Below are 15,512 nucleotides of genomic sequence, written 5' to 3' on the forward strand. Positions count from 1 at the left end.
AACTGCTTGATATTTTTGAGAGATCTCATATTTAAACATACTGCCTAACTGATAACTGTTCCTCATCAAAAAGATTTGAAATATGAAGATGATAGAGATTATTGGTATCAGTTCTGAACACGGATTGATAGAATGGTATCTTAAGAGAAAATCAGCACAGCTAACTGATGATCTTTGTTTTCGATCTATGTGAGATTTTTTTTTGTGGTCTTGTTTGCAAAAATAGTTACATTAATAATTCTCAGTGCCTCCTGTTTGGATTGTAGAGGTTGGAGACCTGAGGGAGCTGCAAACGCTGGACATTTCAACCAATCGGTTGATAACCTTACCTGAAAGGCTGCATATGTGCCTTTCGCTGCAGTACTTGACCGCAGACCGAAACCACCTGTGGTATGTTCCCCGCCACCTGTGCCAACTACCAAGCCTCAATGAGCTCTCCATGGCTGGAAACCGCCTTGCATTTTTGCCGCTTGGTGAGTCACCACCGTCATTGGGTTGGGGGGGGCGGGTCAGACAAGAGACAGGAAAACAAACTTTCTGTCCCCAAAAGAAAAAAAAAAAAAAGGCAACAAGTGATTTTCTTTGGTGGTCCCTACAAACTCTGTTTATGGAGTTGTCCCAGTGATCATATTGTTGGAAAATATCTTAATGAAAAAAAAATGCAGGTTAAGGTTTCATGTCTGTTTTAAAGCAATAGGTCAGCTATCAAATTTGCTTTATTTTTAGCTAACTGAGGGGGAAAAAAGTTTAAATGATGTTGTGTTTAAATATAGTACTATGTAATCTGAGTTCCACCACTTTGGGTAATGATCTGTTTCTGTTTGCTGGATCTGATGATTTAACTAAGATTCTTCAGCTAGGGTTTAAAACTTGCTATGGAATCCCAGTAACTCCACAGAAATTATTTTTCATCATTAGGAATGTCAGTACTGCATAATCTAGCAAAGGTTTAGTTTGTGCTGTGTATAGGCAACCATCAAAACTTCCACGGTGGTAGCACAGGAAAGAATTTATCTGCCTTTCTCTCAACCCTTTTGAAGTTTGGAAGTGTCAAAGCAGGTCTTTACGAGTAGGAGGTGGAGTCAGTGTGTGGTGGTTTGTTGTGGGAAGTAGTTGTGTTGTCAGTAAGTGGGGACTGTATATTCTGTTTGTGAAAAGCAAGTCCGCTTCCACATGTGTGTTACTTTTTAGCCCTGCCACGGGCTAATCTCTGCTGAAATACAGACACGCATGCAGATCTGTCATGTCATTTGAATAGCCATTAGTAGTTTTTCTAGAATACAATCAGAGTTTGGTGCTAATTAGGTGCAGATGAAGTTATGATAATCACATTGAAAAGAAGCTGAAAATTGAGGTGGCTAAAAATGAGATGATGATTTCTAAATTAATTACATTGTATAGGTTTAACTTAATTTCTCTCAGTACTAGCAAGTTAGTCTTTAAAGAAGCTTATGATCTTTCTGATTTTCTTAGCACCTTAGTTTATATTACTGGAAAATAAGTGCAAATAATGTCTCCAGACATTAGCTTTAGTTATGGCCCAACATATGTCATTATATAAATGAGAAAACGAGTTCCAGGATGCATCATCCAGATTCCACGGTACTAACTAAAACAAGCAAAGTAACTTCCCCTATTTTTGGCAAATATTTCTAACTCCATTTCATGAGACAAGAAGTTGAATCTTTTTAATTTCACAAAAATAAGGTGCTGCTTAGTAAGATGAGACGTGAAATATTAAAGGGTAAAATTTTTCGCTACTTTTGCACTAGTAGCTTATCTGTGAGTGAGCTATGACCTGGATGAGCCATAGATCTGCTGAAGTGTTTTAAGTTCAAAAGGAGGAAATAAATCTCTAATATAATGACACACCTTCTTTTTTCTTTATTTTTAGACTCAAATTCAAAACATTCAAAAGGAACTTTTAAAATAACGGGAAACATCAAAGACTGTCAATTGACCTTGTTCAGTAATTCTTCATAGTAACTCACTGGTGAACATTTGGAGATAATTTGCTATCTGTGGATATGAAACTGAATCATAAATCCTAGAGTTCAGAGGAAAAGCAGCACAGTATAAATGTAAATGGTTAATCCTTCCTCTGAAGAATTGGGCTTCAGAGTGGTCAAGATGTGATGAAATAAAGTAGAAGGGAGAGTTAGTGCATTGAAAAGCAAAAAGATTATATCTGTCTTCTGGTGTATAGGAAAATATTTTTCTTGGAGTATTACTGAAGTTAAGGCATAATTGTAGCATTATTTCTGCTAGCTGCACATGTTGGCTAAGTTTTTTTTGTATGCATTCTTATATCCGACGTCACTTTACTAGTTAATGACTGGGTGAGGACGTTAAATAACAATGAAAGATACTGTAGAAATATCTACAAGTGATATTCAAGCAAGAATTGTCAAACAATTTTTTTCAATTAGGGAGTTGAGTTGAAAAGCGGACATTTTAGTCAGCTCCTGACAGAATTTTTTTTCTCTTTTTTATTAGACATGTCCATGTTAGAAATATGTTTGGAACATATTGCTTAATGCTTTTTGAAGTGTGATTTACTTTATTTATTACATATGGTGGTTGACATCTACTATGCCAAGGAATCCATTCTTCCTCATCTAAGTATGTCCCTTGTAGCTGCCAGTAGAGCCTCTTTGTTAAGTGTAATGGAAATCTGCATTTTCCTGTTCCTAGATTGATAGGTGTAAGATTTATTCCAGCAGTAGCACAGTACTTTCACAGCACTGCGGGATAGGTACTATGTAGTTTTTTGTCCTGTACGTTCTTTTAAGTTTGTGGACACATGCATCTTAAGAAAAAAAATATAACACTATTAATGAATTTTACAAAATACAATAAAAATACCTGATGCCATTCTCGGACTTTCTGAACTGGTACGTTAACAAGCAGATGGGTAAACAATAATGAATTAGTCATTTGTTTGCAGAATACACTTAATTCTTGGATATGCCAGTATTTTTAAAAAGTTGTTATTTTTCAGCTATTGAATATTCCAGTTTATATTCAAAGAAACAAGACTGCATGGATCTGAGTCTTTGGGCCTTCCTAATAAATATATTAAACAAACAAACAAACAAACAAACAAACCCAACAAATTGTGTGTGTAAATTGAACTGGAAACTGCATTCTGGACAGCCTTGTTATTGTCAGGGTACCTTTCATGCTGCCCTAATAAATGGTCTTAGAAATTTTGTTCTTGAATGGCAGATGGAACTACTGATCATTTTATATCAATGTACTTACAATATAAATTATCCTTTGAAAGAAATTTAACTTTACAATTTTACCATTAGCAAATGCTCCAATGCCTGAAAACAAATTCCATTGCAAGCAGAAATTTGAGTCTGATGACATGGCAAAAATGAAAATGATTTATGTAATAAAGTACAAATATAATTAAAATAGGCCATAAATTCTCAAGTGTACTGGCAGTACAGGGGATGTTATGACAGCAAATATTCAGTGTTATATCACTTTATTGAGGCTTTATGTGCACTTTTTGTTTAGAAAATGGGTCTAGTAATTATCAGTGCACAGTAAACAAAGGTCTTATTCTACCTCAGTATATGCTGCTTTTGTGTCCTTGCCCTCATAGTATGGTTAAAAGAGCATCAGTGCAGACACACAAGAGCTTTTGTTCCATCTTCAGCCATGTGGAATGCATATGCCAGGGCCCTGAGGTTAAAAAAAAAAAAAAAAAAAGAAAAGGGAGAAAAAGAAAAAAAGGAAAAAGAAAAAAATTAGAATTGGGGTTTGTTCAGGACTCATGGCATTTGGTCATTTCTGGGAGAAAGGTCTTTGATCTGGGAGCCTGGAAGGAGGAAAGTGGAAATGTTTTAGACACAGTACAGTGCTTGCAAAAGCCACATGAAAACCTTCTTTGTAGCTTTAGCCTTTTCATAGACGGACAGCTTCCTTATTTTACAAAGTTCTTCAGAAGCGTGTTTTTTAGAGAACTTTTAACAATATTTGTTGACTGATATAAGACATAAAAATTAATGAGGATGGAATACAAAGAGGTTTTTAAAGTGATGATTTATTTAAATTTAAACTTTATGGACAGTGTTTGAAACTGGAAAAAAAAATCTTTTGGGGACTAGAAGATGCTTGGTTATTTAATGCAAAGAAACTATATCAAAGGAACATTTATAGTTACAGGCTATTTGGCTTTGGGAATTGAATTTTTCCTACTGAGATATTTTGTCTAACATCCAAAAATTTGCTTTAATTACCTAGGAAATGCAGTCAACTCAGAACTTAGAATCTAAACATAGCATAAGATAAAGACAGAGGGAAGAGATGAGATGCAGCCTAACTCCCCCCTCAATGCATATGAAAAGAACAGCTTTAGGGCTTTTTTTGACTTGCCTGATTTTCAGCCCATTTGCATACATCTGTGTAGAAATGAGCAAGATGAGCCTCTTCTAAAAATTTTCTTCTATTCTCCAAATTAATAAGTTAAACAGTAGCACACTCAAGCTACCCCAGCAACCCATAGTTTTCTGCTCTTCTTAGTATAATTGGCTTCTGCATCATGAGGCGAAATTCTCTCCGCATTAGGTGTGCCATGCACGTGCTATCCGCTTTAAATTTTATTGGCTAATTCTTTTCCAGCCTTACAATATTTTATGGTGTTATAGTGCCTTGGTATTGCAATATTTTTATTCATTGTAGGTAACAATGTTTTTGTTTCATCTAAAAATATCCCAGAACTTTACTAAACTATTTTCAGCCCTGCAATACTGAGCCAAAATAAATCATCTTTTTGAGGTGTTAGCTCATAATGATGCACAGCAGCATCTCACAGCAGTGCCCATCAGTCAGTGGAGATATTTGTACTCGCTTCTTGGGGCAGGACAGTGGATGGATGCAGCAGATAGCTCTGCGACCTAGAATGTCTTTGGGACAGGGTCAAAGCAGCATGTGATGGTTGAGCGTGTCCCCTGATGTCCAGTGGCTCCGGTTTGAACAAATACCAGATTATGGTCCCTGAAACCTCCATAGACTGTTGCAGGGCAAGGGCTGTATTAAAAGAAAAAAAAAAACCCAAAACTCAGGGGTTTTATGTTAACATTTTTATTTCAGAAAAGGAATCTATTAATTTTCTGTTGCGATCATCACTTGTTCTTTATATCAAAGATTTGATAATGTGCACCCTCTGAAGCTCCTCCTCAGCCTGAGCTTTTAAGGTTTCTGGTGCTTACAGCTGCCATTTAAGTGGGTGACAGCTGAAGACATTCAGTATACTTTAAGATGGCCAAACATTTGGGGTGGGGATCACTCAAAATATCGTTTGCTTTATCTGCATTAAGTGGTGTCCAGAGCTCTTGTGTACAATAAAACTATTCAATAATAAAGAAGGGATTGTATTACCTATTGTCGTAGAAGGGAATGATAAGAGGTGATTATTCCAAATAGACTTTCTGAATAGAAATATCATGGAGATTGTTTTAATTTTTATTCTGTTCTTGGCCACGATCACAAAAGGGACAGAAGCTAGGCTAATTCCTCTGGTTGTCCTTATCTTTAAGCCAAGCAGGTAATTGACAGTTGATAAAGATAGGAAGTCAGAATTAGTCGATATTATTATTGTCTTGCAATGTGGCTGATTCAGCCAAATGCTTGTTTATCTTGCTTAGTTTCTATAACACACTCATAAAAGTTTAAAAAGTTGAGAGGCATACAGATTTTTTTTTTTAATATTTTTTCATAATGCAATTCATCTGGGTTGCAGCTATCCCCTTCCAGGCAGAGAGGCTTTCAAACATTGTTCTCTTGGTTTGTGCTTTGTATTGAACGCATATGTCTTTTCCTAACCCAGTATCTCGAATGGCATAGGACCTACAGATGAAAGGGGCTGCCCAGATGATCCTACGTGTCAGCTTCCTTGCCAGTTCAAAACTCTTTTAGACTATTCTTTTTAGTTCACTGCTTGATTTGTCTTCTTAAATGTCTCACATTAGCATGTTTTTCATTTCTTTTGATAGCAGACAGTTTTACCACTGACTAGCTCTTGCTGATAGGCAAAATTCTTGTTTCCGAGAATTATTCCTAGAAGCCTAAACTTTCCCTTTTAATTTTGCTCCATTTTCCCAACTTTAATTTTCTAAACAAAATAAAATTATTCCATACCTGTATGCTTCTATCTGGAGGTATGTTAATATATTTCTAGCCTGTGAAGGTATTGCTTAAACATGCTGTACTTGCTTCTTTTGACTGCCAGCCATGAATATTTTAAGAGAAACAATGTAAGAAGCACACTTTCACATGTATTGATCATTTACTTGTAGGCACAGCTCTTGTTGTATAATATTCTGCACTTTAATGCTTATATATTTTCTTGTGTTCTGTAATTTACCACATCACACAGATTTGTTTCTGAATGATGACTGGTTGTATTTGGTTATGGCTAATGTAATCAAACAAGTATCTCTTCTTGGAGAAAGGAGAGAGTGGGACAGACCACATTCTTGTTTATGTCTTTACCACTTTACCAAACATAGGGAAGCTAGGATTTCAGTGGCATGAGGCCAGTTAATGAAAGCAGGTTTGACCTTATGAACTTGAAGTATGCACTGTAGATTTGAAATCAATTGTCCCTTTGCCTCTTCAAACTGACTTCAGAGTTTATCAATGTTAAAATTTAATTATTTATAATGGGATTTTTAGGGCTACTGAAAATGAGTTTTGTTTTGTTTTAGTAATTTTAAATGCTGTTCTCTAAACAGCTTTTCAGCTCATCCATAATAAAATCATTGGCTGAAATTTTACAACTGAGAAGGATTAATTTATGTTTGCTTACATTGAGTCCGATTAGCTTATTTATAATTAAAGAGAATTGCTTTGCTTATAACTGTCATTATGTCATCTCTTCTCTCTCTGACTCTTTTCTTGTTTTCTAAACCCAGATTTAGGTCGTTCTCGGGAGCTACAATATGTTTATGTGGATAACAATATTCATCTGAAAGGCCTCCCATCTTATCTGTATAATAAAGTCATTGGTTGCAGTGGGTAAGTATGAATTAATTCAGATGTCTTACATACCTGTTCCTTATGAAATTTCTCATAAATATCTGCCTGTATGATACCACTGATTTCTTTTGTGTGTGTGTGTGATTGATTCAGAATTGATGTTACTTTGAGGAGATTACTGCAGCTCCCAGTTGTGTTTCATTTTTGTAATAAATCTTCTGTGTTAATTACTGACTTTCAATATTTTAGTATTAAGCCATAACAGACATGCAGTTATTCTGAAGGAATTTTTAATGATAATGTAAGGCCTAAAGCTGAATCCTAGCTGCATTTAAAGGTTGGCCAAAAATGTAGGCTTCACTGAATTTCCAGAACTAAAGAATGAACAAAATGTTTTTCAATGTGTTACAGCATCTATCTAGTTCTTAAGTTCTCGCATTTCTGTAAGTTATGGGCCATATCTTGGAATGTCACATGCAGCTGCGTCACTTGCTTTACCTCCCAGTATCAACTTCTTGTAGGTCTTGGTACCTACTAACTAAAATAGGTAACTTTTTTTAGGAATTATGGATTGACAGGTATATTTTTACATGTGCATTTTAAAAATATTCTAGGTTGTCTCATGTTTGTGGTTAGGATGTGAGAAAAAGTGGCCTGTCTAGGACACTAGCTTAATTCTTTCTGCACTGACACTAGCATAAATTAGGATCAGCACCACTGATGAATGGAGCCTTACTGGTGTAAAACTGATCAGAAGAGGATTGTCCCCATTACCATCTAATTATAAATTTCTGGTATGCTCGCTCTCAGCAAATCTTGCATTAAATATAAATTCCCTCTCTAACAGCCTGCACTCTACTGCAATATGCGATATGCTGAGTCTTGGCATTTTAAGGTTTTTCTAATATTCCCGTGTCAGCTGGTTGTGTGATATTTAAATACTTGCAGTTGGATTATAATTCTGCTGAACTGTGTGCAGTCTCAAGTTTCTACTAATTTTGTTTTTCAGGAAAATTTTTTTCTAGCCTTTGATCTTTCAGAACTGATTGTAAATTGTAAGACAGACATTAAATTGACCCTAAAGGTAATAGAACTGTATTGATTGTGACCAAAACCCACTAGTGACAATGCAGGAAATGTACCAACAAGATTGGTCCAATTGTCCTGCCTATTTCAGGTGATTTTAAACAACCACGTCTTTGGGTTTTTTAACAATTTAAGTCCTTATTTTATACTCGGGTCAAAATAATTTTATCTTTGCATTGACTTTTTGTGAAGATGATATCAGTTCTTTTTGCTGTCGTTACATGTACGCTGCTGGTGAGGCTAGCTGCTAGTATCTCTGATGGAGACTGTTATAAATCTAGTATAGAAGAGACCAAAAAAGTTGCAAGTGTCGCAATGAAATTAATTCTTGTAATGTTTCTGTGGAATAAAAAAATTATAATAATTTTTTTCCTTAATAATGAAGAGTTTAAAAAAAAAAACTTAGTAAGCAAAATAATATTTGTATTTGTGTACCAAACAGATATTTGTCTTTATGTTCTGAAACCATCTTGAAACATCATAGATTATTTTTAAGGAAAATTTTCAACATAGGTAAGAGCACTTATGCATATTATTAAGAAACCAAAGGTTTTATTTGATAATGTGCTGAGTGATGTTAAAATCCTGTAATAATGGTCACGTGAAGAATTTCTGTGTTCTTTCCAAAAAGGCATTAGTAACCAATGCAAGGTTTTCATGGGTCAGGCGAGAGTTGAAGATCCAGGCTTTAGTGGTCTGTCTGGTCATCCACTGGAGAATAAAATCGGACATGCTGCTGTTACTAACATAAAGCTAGATTTCTGAAAATAGAATGTAAATTGCATTGTGCAAGTAATGAATCTCTGTCTGGGAATCCTGCAGTCAGACTGACTGAAAAAGTCTTTTATGTAAGAGGTGATGATCTCAGCACTCAAAATAAATTTTGATCTTATTTTTTGCAGATTGGATTTCATAGTCTCCAGCTAGGTGGCTGTCAGTCTTGTTGAAGGCAGCCAATAGGTGGTCACAGCTTTTTTTCCCCAGTTATTTATTCCCCAGGGTTCTTCTGCAGCTCCATTTTTTTCCAGCTAGTTAGACCATCCTCTATTCCACTTTTTTAACCTCCATGGATTTTGTGTAGGGTTTTTTTTAATTCTTTGTTCTTGCACCCAGTATTACTCGCAGGTTGAGATTCATTCCCTAATCCATCCTGATTTAAGGGTGTATATCTCTTAGATTATTCCTCTTGATGGTCTGTTTTGCTTGTTTACCTTTTCCAGTGTTGTGGTCAGGCATTAATAGCCTCACCCTCTACGTAAAGTAGACCAAATGGCGCAGCTCTGAACTGCAGAAACTGTAGTGAGTTTATGGGTGTGTCTTCCAGCTAGGTCGGTTAGGGGTTAATCAGCTTCAAAATACAACATTCTAGATTCATTTGTTGTGATAGCTAATTCATTGGGTATGGATTACTGGGGAATGGATTGTTGGAATACCAGATCTCTGAATTTCCAATTATATTTTAACGCCGTTAATGGTTTGTGGGAAAGTATTAAATATTTAACAAGAGGCTTATTGACTGTTTGATGCTGCTCTTTTTTGCTTGTTTCTCTGGGCTGTTTTTCCTTTAATCAGAGGAGATGAGATTCTTTGTTATCAGAGAAGTACTATGAGACTTCTTTCACATCTGATAAGGTTGAGCGTAGTTACCTCAGTTTTAGGTCCAATATCTGGGAAGGCTGACAAATTTGTGTTTCTGTTCCATTTGTTAGGACTGGCCCTAACAAGTTGCTCTTGGCTTCAAATTTAAGTTGTCATAAACAATTCCGATTCCCCTCTTGACTTCCCCAGCCTCTTAGTAGAATTTTCCTATGCGTGTCTCTTTGGTATGATAGCTTGCAACAGGGATCATGTAAAGAGTTATTATTTTTACTACAAGCTAAGTTTCTCTGGATCCAAATAACCTTCCTTTTCTTTCTATGATTTGGGAAGGACAAGGCTAGTAGACTCACTAGGGTATCTACCCACTACAGCTTAGGCTGTTCTTTTCATTTTTCCTTCACTCACGCTCCTGCACCCTCAAGGGAGCTCTGTGGTTGGAGAAAGGTACAGAATCACCCAGTGGCACTTAAATGATATTTTCGGTGGTTGTAGTTTGCCTCACATATTATAGCTGAGAAATCCAATACCATTCCCAACTGGTTGATCCAAGGCACAGGAAGCCAACTGTTCGGTATGAAACTGCTCCCTTATGTAAAATACTTAGTAGTAACGGCATTCAGAGCCTAAGAGAGATTAGCGTGTTGGCAGTGTAAGGGACACGTAGTGCACTTGGTTCACCTCCTTGGGACTGTGTTCTCATTTCTCCAGGTTTTGAATGTTATTTGATAAGCAAAGACCTCCAGATGTCCCATGACTAGCACGCCACAGAAGGCGGGGATCTATAGAAAACATGTGTCAACATGTATGGCACTCCGCAAGGAATCCTCAAAGGATGCTGAACTGAAGAACAGTATCAGGCATACTTTGGGTTGTTCATCTGGGTTTCCCCATAAAGTTACTTTCACTATTTTTGTTCTCACCACTTTCTAAATGTCTTCTGTCCTTCTAGTTGTGGTTCTCCAATTCAAGTTTCAGAGGTGAAACTGCTCTCTTTTTCATCGGGCCAGCTAACTGTGTTCCTGCCAGCAGAGGTGAAATCTATAGGGACAGAAACAGATCATGTGCTGCCTTTGCAAGAACTGGCCATGAGGACCCTCTATAACACCTACTACAGGTTTTTAAAAGGTATGAAATTTGTGCATTCTTCAGATTACAGAAAGAGTGGAAGTGCTTTTCTGGCAGTGATAGGAACATTTCAAATAGCTCTTCAAAGAGCTGTGCAAGGATTAATATTTTCAAAGATTAATTTAATCGAATTATGTTTGAAATGCTGTATTAGAATGAAAATGTCCAATATCAAAAAACAGAGATCCAAAGACTATTTTTAAGGTTGAGTAGTGCTTACAAATGGTTTCTTTCTTGAGGACTGCATAAAGAAGGACGCTTTTTGCAGGAGAAACTCTTTAATGGAAATAGGAGATGAGAAATACAGTTCCCGAGGCAAGATTAGATGCATCAGCCAACAATGCAACTTCTTGCCAGGCAGCACACTCCTAAACTGGCAGACTTGTTATACATAAGGCAAAAGAAATGCTAGCAGCCCTTGGCCATTTCAGTACAGCGTGACAGCTGAGCTGTTTTACTTCTGCCCTAATTCAGACTCTTTGCTGTAAAGTGGCCCTTGGCTCATCTGGTTATGCATCATGCAATCACATGAGTTGGCAATATCTAATGATATCCTGCAGATTCAGATTTTGTCAGATCTGGATGTATTGTGATTCTCCCCCATTCATGGCACCTTGGGAATTCGTCAGCTTTAGAGGTGAAAGTAGAAAGCAGAAGGGTGGAGAGTTACGATGGAAAAATTAGAGGGTTTATGATAAGGGGTCACTTGTACCATGGCCACTGGAGTAAATCATAACTGCTAAACTATTGCTTTGCCAGGAAAAGTATACAAGGAGGTCTGCAGCAAATATGCTGTAGGGAAGAAGCTTCATGTTGAGGGGTGGGATAACCATACAAGCCTGTGCTCATACGAAAAGGCACTGCTTTGTGGAGAATGTATTTACTGACATAGAGGACATTAATTTGCAGTTTGCAGTTGTGTATTTTTTGTGTTTCTGCATATGGAGGGAAGAGGGGGAGGTTTTTAGTTGTTTAGTATCAGGATATCAGCTGCACCAAAATTACACAATGACGAATGCCGTTTCATTTTGATTTGCAAAATTCTAGTCTTTGAAAAGAAGTTTGAGAGCATCAGGTACGAGATCTTTTAAATCAGCAGTAACTACTTTTCTCACCCCGTTGTGACTTGCACAATGATTTCTGGAATATGACTGTGAATGTGGTTCCTGAAAATGCTGGTGAAGTTGGGTTTCAGAATAGCAAGATAGCACTGCAAAATCAGTTTAAGAAAGGGTTTGTAGATGGCTTTTACAAGGCTGTGGGGATTATATCTAGTTGCAGCCGAGGTGCAGAACCTGAAAAAGATGGTGAAACCTTTTTTTTTAACTATCTTGCCTACAGTGTAGCAAACTAGAAGTATTGTGTAGTCTTTTTATACATTTATGTATACATATACACACACACATATATATATCTTATTCTGACTGACCTCATTAAAGACTATGTGCATTACCCACCCACAACACCCACATTTCAGTGAGGCAGGAGTAATACATAGTTCAGACAAGTGTAAGATAATGGTGTGCTGGGGAAGCAGGTGGCGCATATGATTAAAGTAGCAGATTTGATCGATCACTGCCTAAATTTGCAGTTTCAAGGGTGCTATTAAATCCTAGGCAGCTGCTAGGTAAGTACGACAGAAGCGACTGGACTACTTTTCCTCAATCTTTGTTTGGCTACAGAATGTGACCTTTTCCTTCTGACGCAAATGTACTATTCGTCATGCTTGTCATCTCAATTGATGCTGTTGTGGTACATTGTGTATGGGGTTAAACCTTAGTGTTTGAAAGCTGAAACTAGTGTGATATCGCAAAACTGATTTATCAGGTACTGCATCTTGTCTTGATTACTCAGCACCTAAACTCATTCACCTGTCTTGGCTGTCTCTCAGTTTCTAGATGGAGATTAGCATGCTGGTTTTAAATTATAAAACGCTATGTGGCTTGGGCCAGGCCTGAGAAAATGATTGCTCTTTCCCATGAAATGACCCTGGAGTCCCTTTTGGTGAAAACGATGGCATCTTGTAAACTGTGGGGGCACCCTTAAGAGATTATGAATGTATTGATCTTTTTAGAGTGGTCTCTTCGGTTGGACCTGTGAGAATTATGCTGGGCTGGATTGTATTTCAAGTAATTCTAAATATTTTAGATCCCTTTTTGCTGATGGTAGAGTTTGGGCTTTTTAGTGAGCTTAGCTATCCTGCTGGATTGGTTGCTGAAATATTTTAGTAAAATACTGCTGATATCCTTTTCAGAATTTTGTATTGTTATTCATTACCAAATACCTGTTTAGATCATTTTTGTGTCTAAAAATGCTTTATGGTATATTACTGGTTTTTATTATTTGCTTGAGCTATAATATTTTCACCTGGGTATTTGGGCCCAGTTAATCTTATGCCTATAGATGCTAAACTTAGATGTATAACTTTAACTTTTTGAACTTATACATGGAAAGCACTGTGTGCTTCACCCTGATTGTGGTAATTTGTGTTACCTTGCTGTTCTTTTGACAAAGTCTTAAGAACGTGAGACAGCTGATTTTCCAAATTGTTCATGGATCATGCTTGTTGTGTTTGACTTTATCATGCAATTGTTTTGTTACAAGCCTTTTTTGCTTCTTTTCTTCTCTAGATTTGAACTTTCTGACTCCAATCTCGCTACCCAAAAGCCTCTTGGAATTGCTGCACTGTCCCTTGGGACACTGCCACCGCTGCAGCCAGCCTATGTTTACCATTGTCTACCCAAAGCTCTTTCCCTTGAGGGAAACTCCAATGGCAGGATTGCATCAAGGGTAATTATACAGGAAATTACACTGGGGTTTCATTTAGGAAGAAAAACACCTTATGGAACAAAGCATATTCTTAAGGATTTTATTTTTTTTTAACTTAGCAGCCTTTCAGATCTAAAGCCCCTGTCCTATGATTGAACGTAAAAGCTGACAAATCTTTTATTTACAAGACAACCAGAATACTGCTGTTAGACTGTTTAACAAGGGCTACCACACTTGCCTGTTTCAGACTGCTGTAGTACAGTGAAGGGTTTTGATATGATGGGATTGACTTGTTTGTGGTAATGCAGCACATGCATGGCACTTCTGTGCCTTGACGGAAATACTACCCAACACCAATGCTTCCCCTGATGGTCTCAACCCTGACTTCAGGAGAATGCCACCACCAAATAAAAGTGCGGTAGGATTAAAGATGGAAAAAAGCTCTAAAGCCGGAGCTTAATTAAAATGTTCTGTGGTAAAATGCTCTTGTTTTTCTTTCCATGCTAATTAACTTGAGATATGCTGTGGAAGCGTTCTGCATTGTAACGTACATTTCATAGCAATACATCTTTTTAAAAATATTTCAGTTTTTATGGTTGTAGCAGTTGAGAATGTGTCTGCAGGATTCACAAGTCAAGTAGGCAAACCTACACAGACTTCCTGACTTGGACAGTACAGTCATAGAAGGGACTCAAAACTGGGATATGGTTCAGGGAATATTACCCTCGTGTAGATAAAGATTTAAAATGTCTTTAAGGTGAGCACTGATTGCATTGCAGTGATTCTTTCCCTAACCCCTATTAGTCTGAGTTGATACTGTAGCCTACTATGAGCCATAATATCAATGAATCTGCTTTCTGCAATGCAAAAGTTATCATCAGAGAAATTTCAACTGGTTCTACTTGGACAAAAGTACAGTATTGTTTGAAACCTAATAAAGAAGCCTTAAAGAAAAGTCACTTGGAGTTAAACAAGCAAATGTGATGTTCAGGTTCTTTTTAGAGAAATCAAGTCAAGCGCTTAGTTATAAAGCATATGCCTAAAGGTGGGGGGCAGAAAAGAAAGGTGCTTTAAAAATGAATGTTTCTGAAATTACTTGTTGGTATATATAATGAGCAAGAATGCCACTTAGTTCTTGTCCTGCTGAAATCCATTGATTTGATAGTTATCTTCCATAAAAATAAGAAACTGCTTTTCAATAGGAAGATCTTTAAGAAGAAAAGACACTATTTGGTGATTCAGGTTGATGGTACCTATTTTTTCCACAGCTGTATCACAGGTTATTTTGCTGTGAGTTTGTGGCATAAGAGGTATCTGATTTGTAAGCAATTCAACTTTATGAAATGAAAACAACTTAGGTATGCCAAATCTGGACAGCAGCCAGAAGGCTGCATAAATGCTATTTTGGAAAAGTCATCTTTCTTAGAAAGATCTGATTGTAGAGATTGCATACTTCAACGTGCCCTTCTGTTACACTTCAGTCATATTTTGAAATTCAATGGATTTCATGTTGAGTAAAATAAATTGCTTCCACATTACAGTCTTAATATTCAGAGTGGCATAAGATGTTATAATCATGCTATAAAGGATTTCTTTCAAGCACTGAACAGTATAATTTTCTAAGAAAGTGATAGAAAACTACTTGCTGGTCACTAAATCCTTATATTACCTGAAATAATCCAACAATGGGAGAGTTTGGACTAGAGTAGAGCGCTCTACTTTCTAATTAATTGCTAAGCATTGCTCATTGTGGAACTTAGTTACGAGATGATAGACATATCAGTAGACACCTTTAGGAATTATTAAAGTTACGACTAGGCAAAAACATACTTTAAGGCTATTTTGGAAGAACACTATATTAACATTCTAAAATATATTAATTGAAAATACATATTTGCATGGTTTTCACTTGTTTAAACAATGGTTATCGTTCCTTCCCT

At 36.7% G+C, this 15,512-nt stretch overlaps 1 protein-coding gene across 6 annotated transcripts in view; it reads left to right on the forward strand.

The window, feature by feature from the left end:
* The window catches only part of LRRC28 (leucine rich repeat containing 28), a 54,573-nt gene that overhangs the window by 33,552 nt on the left and 5,509 nt on the right, over nucleotides 1-15,512 (forward strand). For 3 of the 6 annotated variants that reach the window (XM_082322400.1, XM_082322402.1, XM_082322403.1), the window contains 4 exons: nucleotides 267-473; nucleotides 6,930-7,032; nucleotides 10,628-10,803; nucleotides 13,434-13,593. In XM_082322400.1, coding sequence (XP_082178526.1) covers nucleotides 267-473; nucleotides 6,930-7,032; nucleotides 10,628-10,803; nucleotides 13,434-13,593 — 646 coding nt within the window. Of the gene's footprint in view, nucleotides 1-245; nucleotides 474-6,929; nucleotides 7,033-10,627; nucleotides 10,804-13,433; nucleotides 13,594-15,512 lie in introns of all 6 variants that reach the window. The other 3 variants (XM_082322399.1, XM_082322404.1, XM_082322401.1) reach the window with 2 other exon arrangements.

Source organism: Platalea leucorodia (assembly GCF_965183815.1).
Source record: "Platalea leucorodia genome assembly, chromosome: 9".
Lineage (NCBI taxonomy): Eukaryota > Metazoa > Chordata > Aves > Pelecaniformes > Threskiornithidae > Platalea > Platalea leucorodia.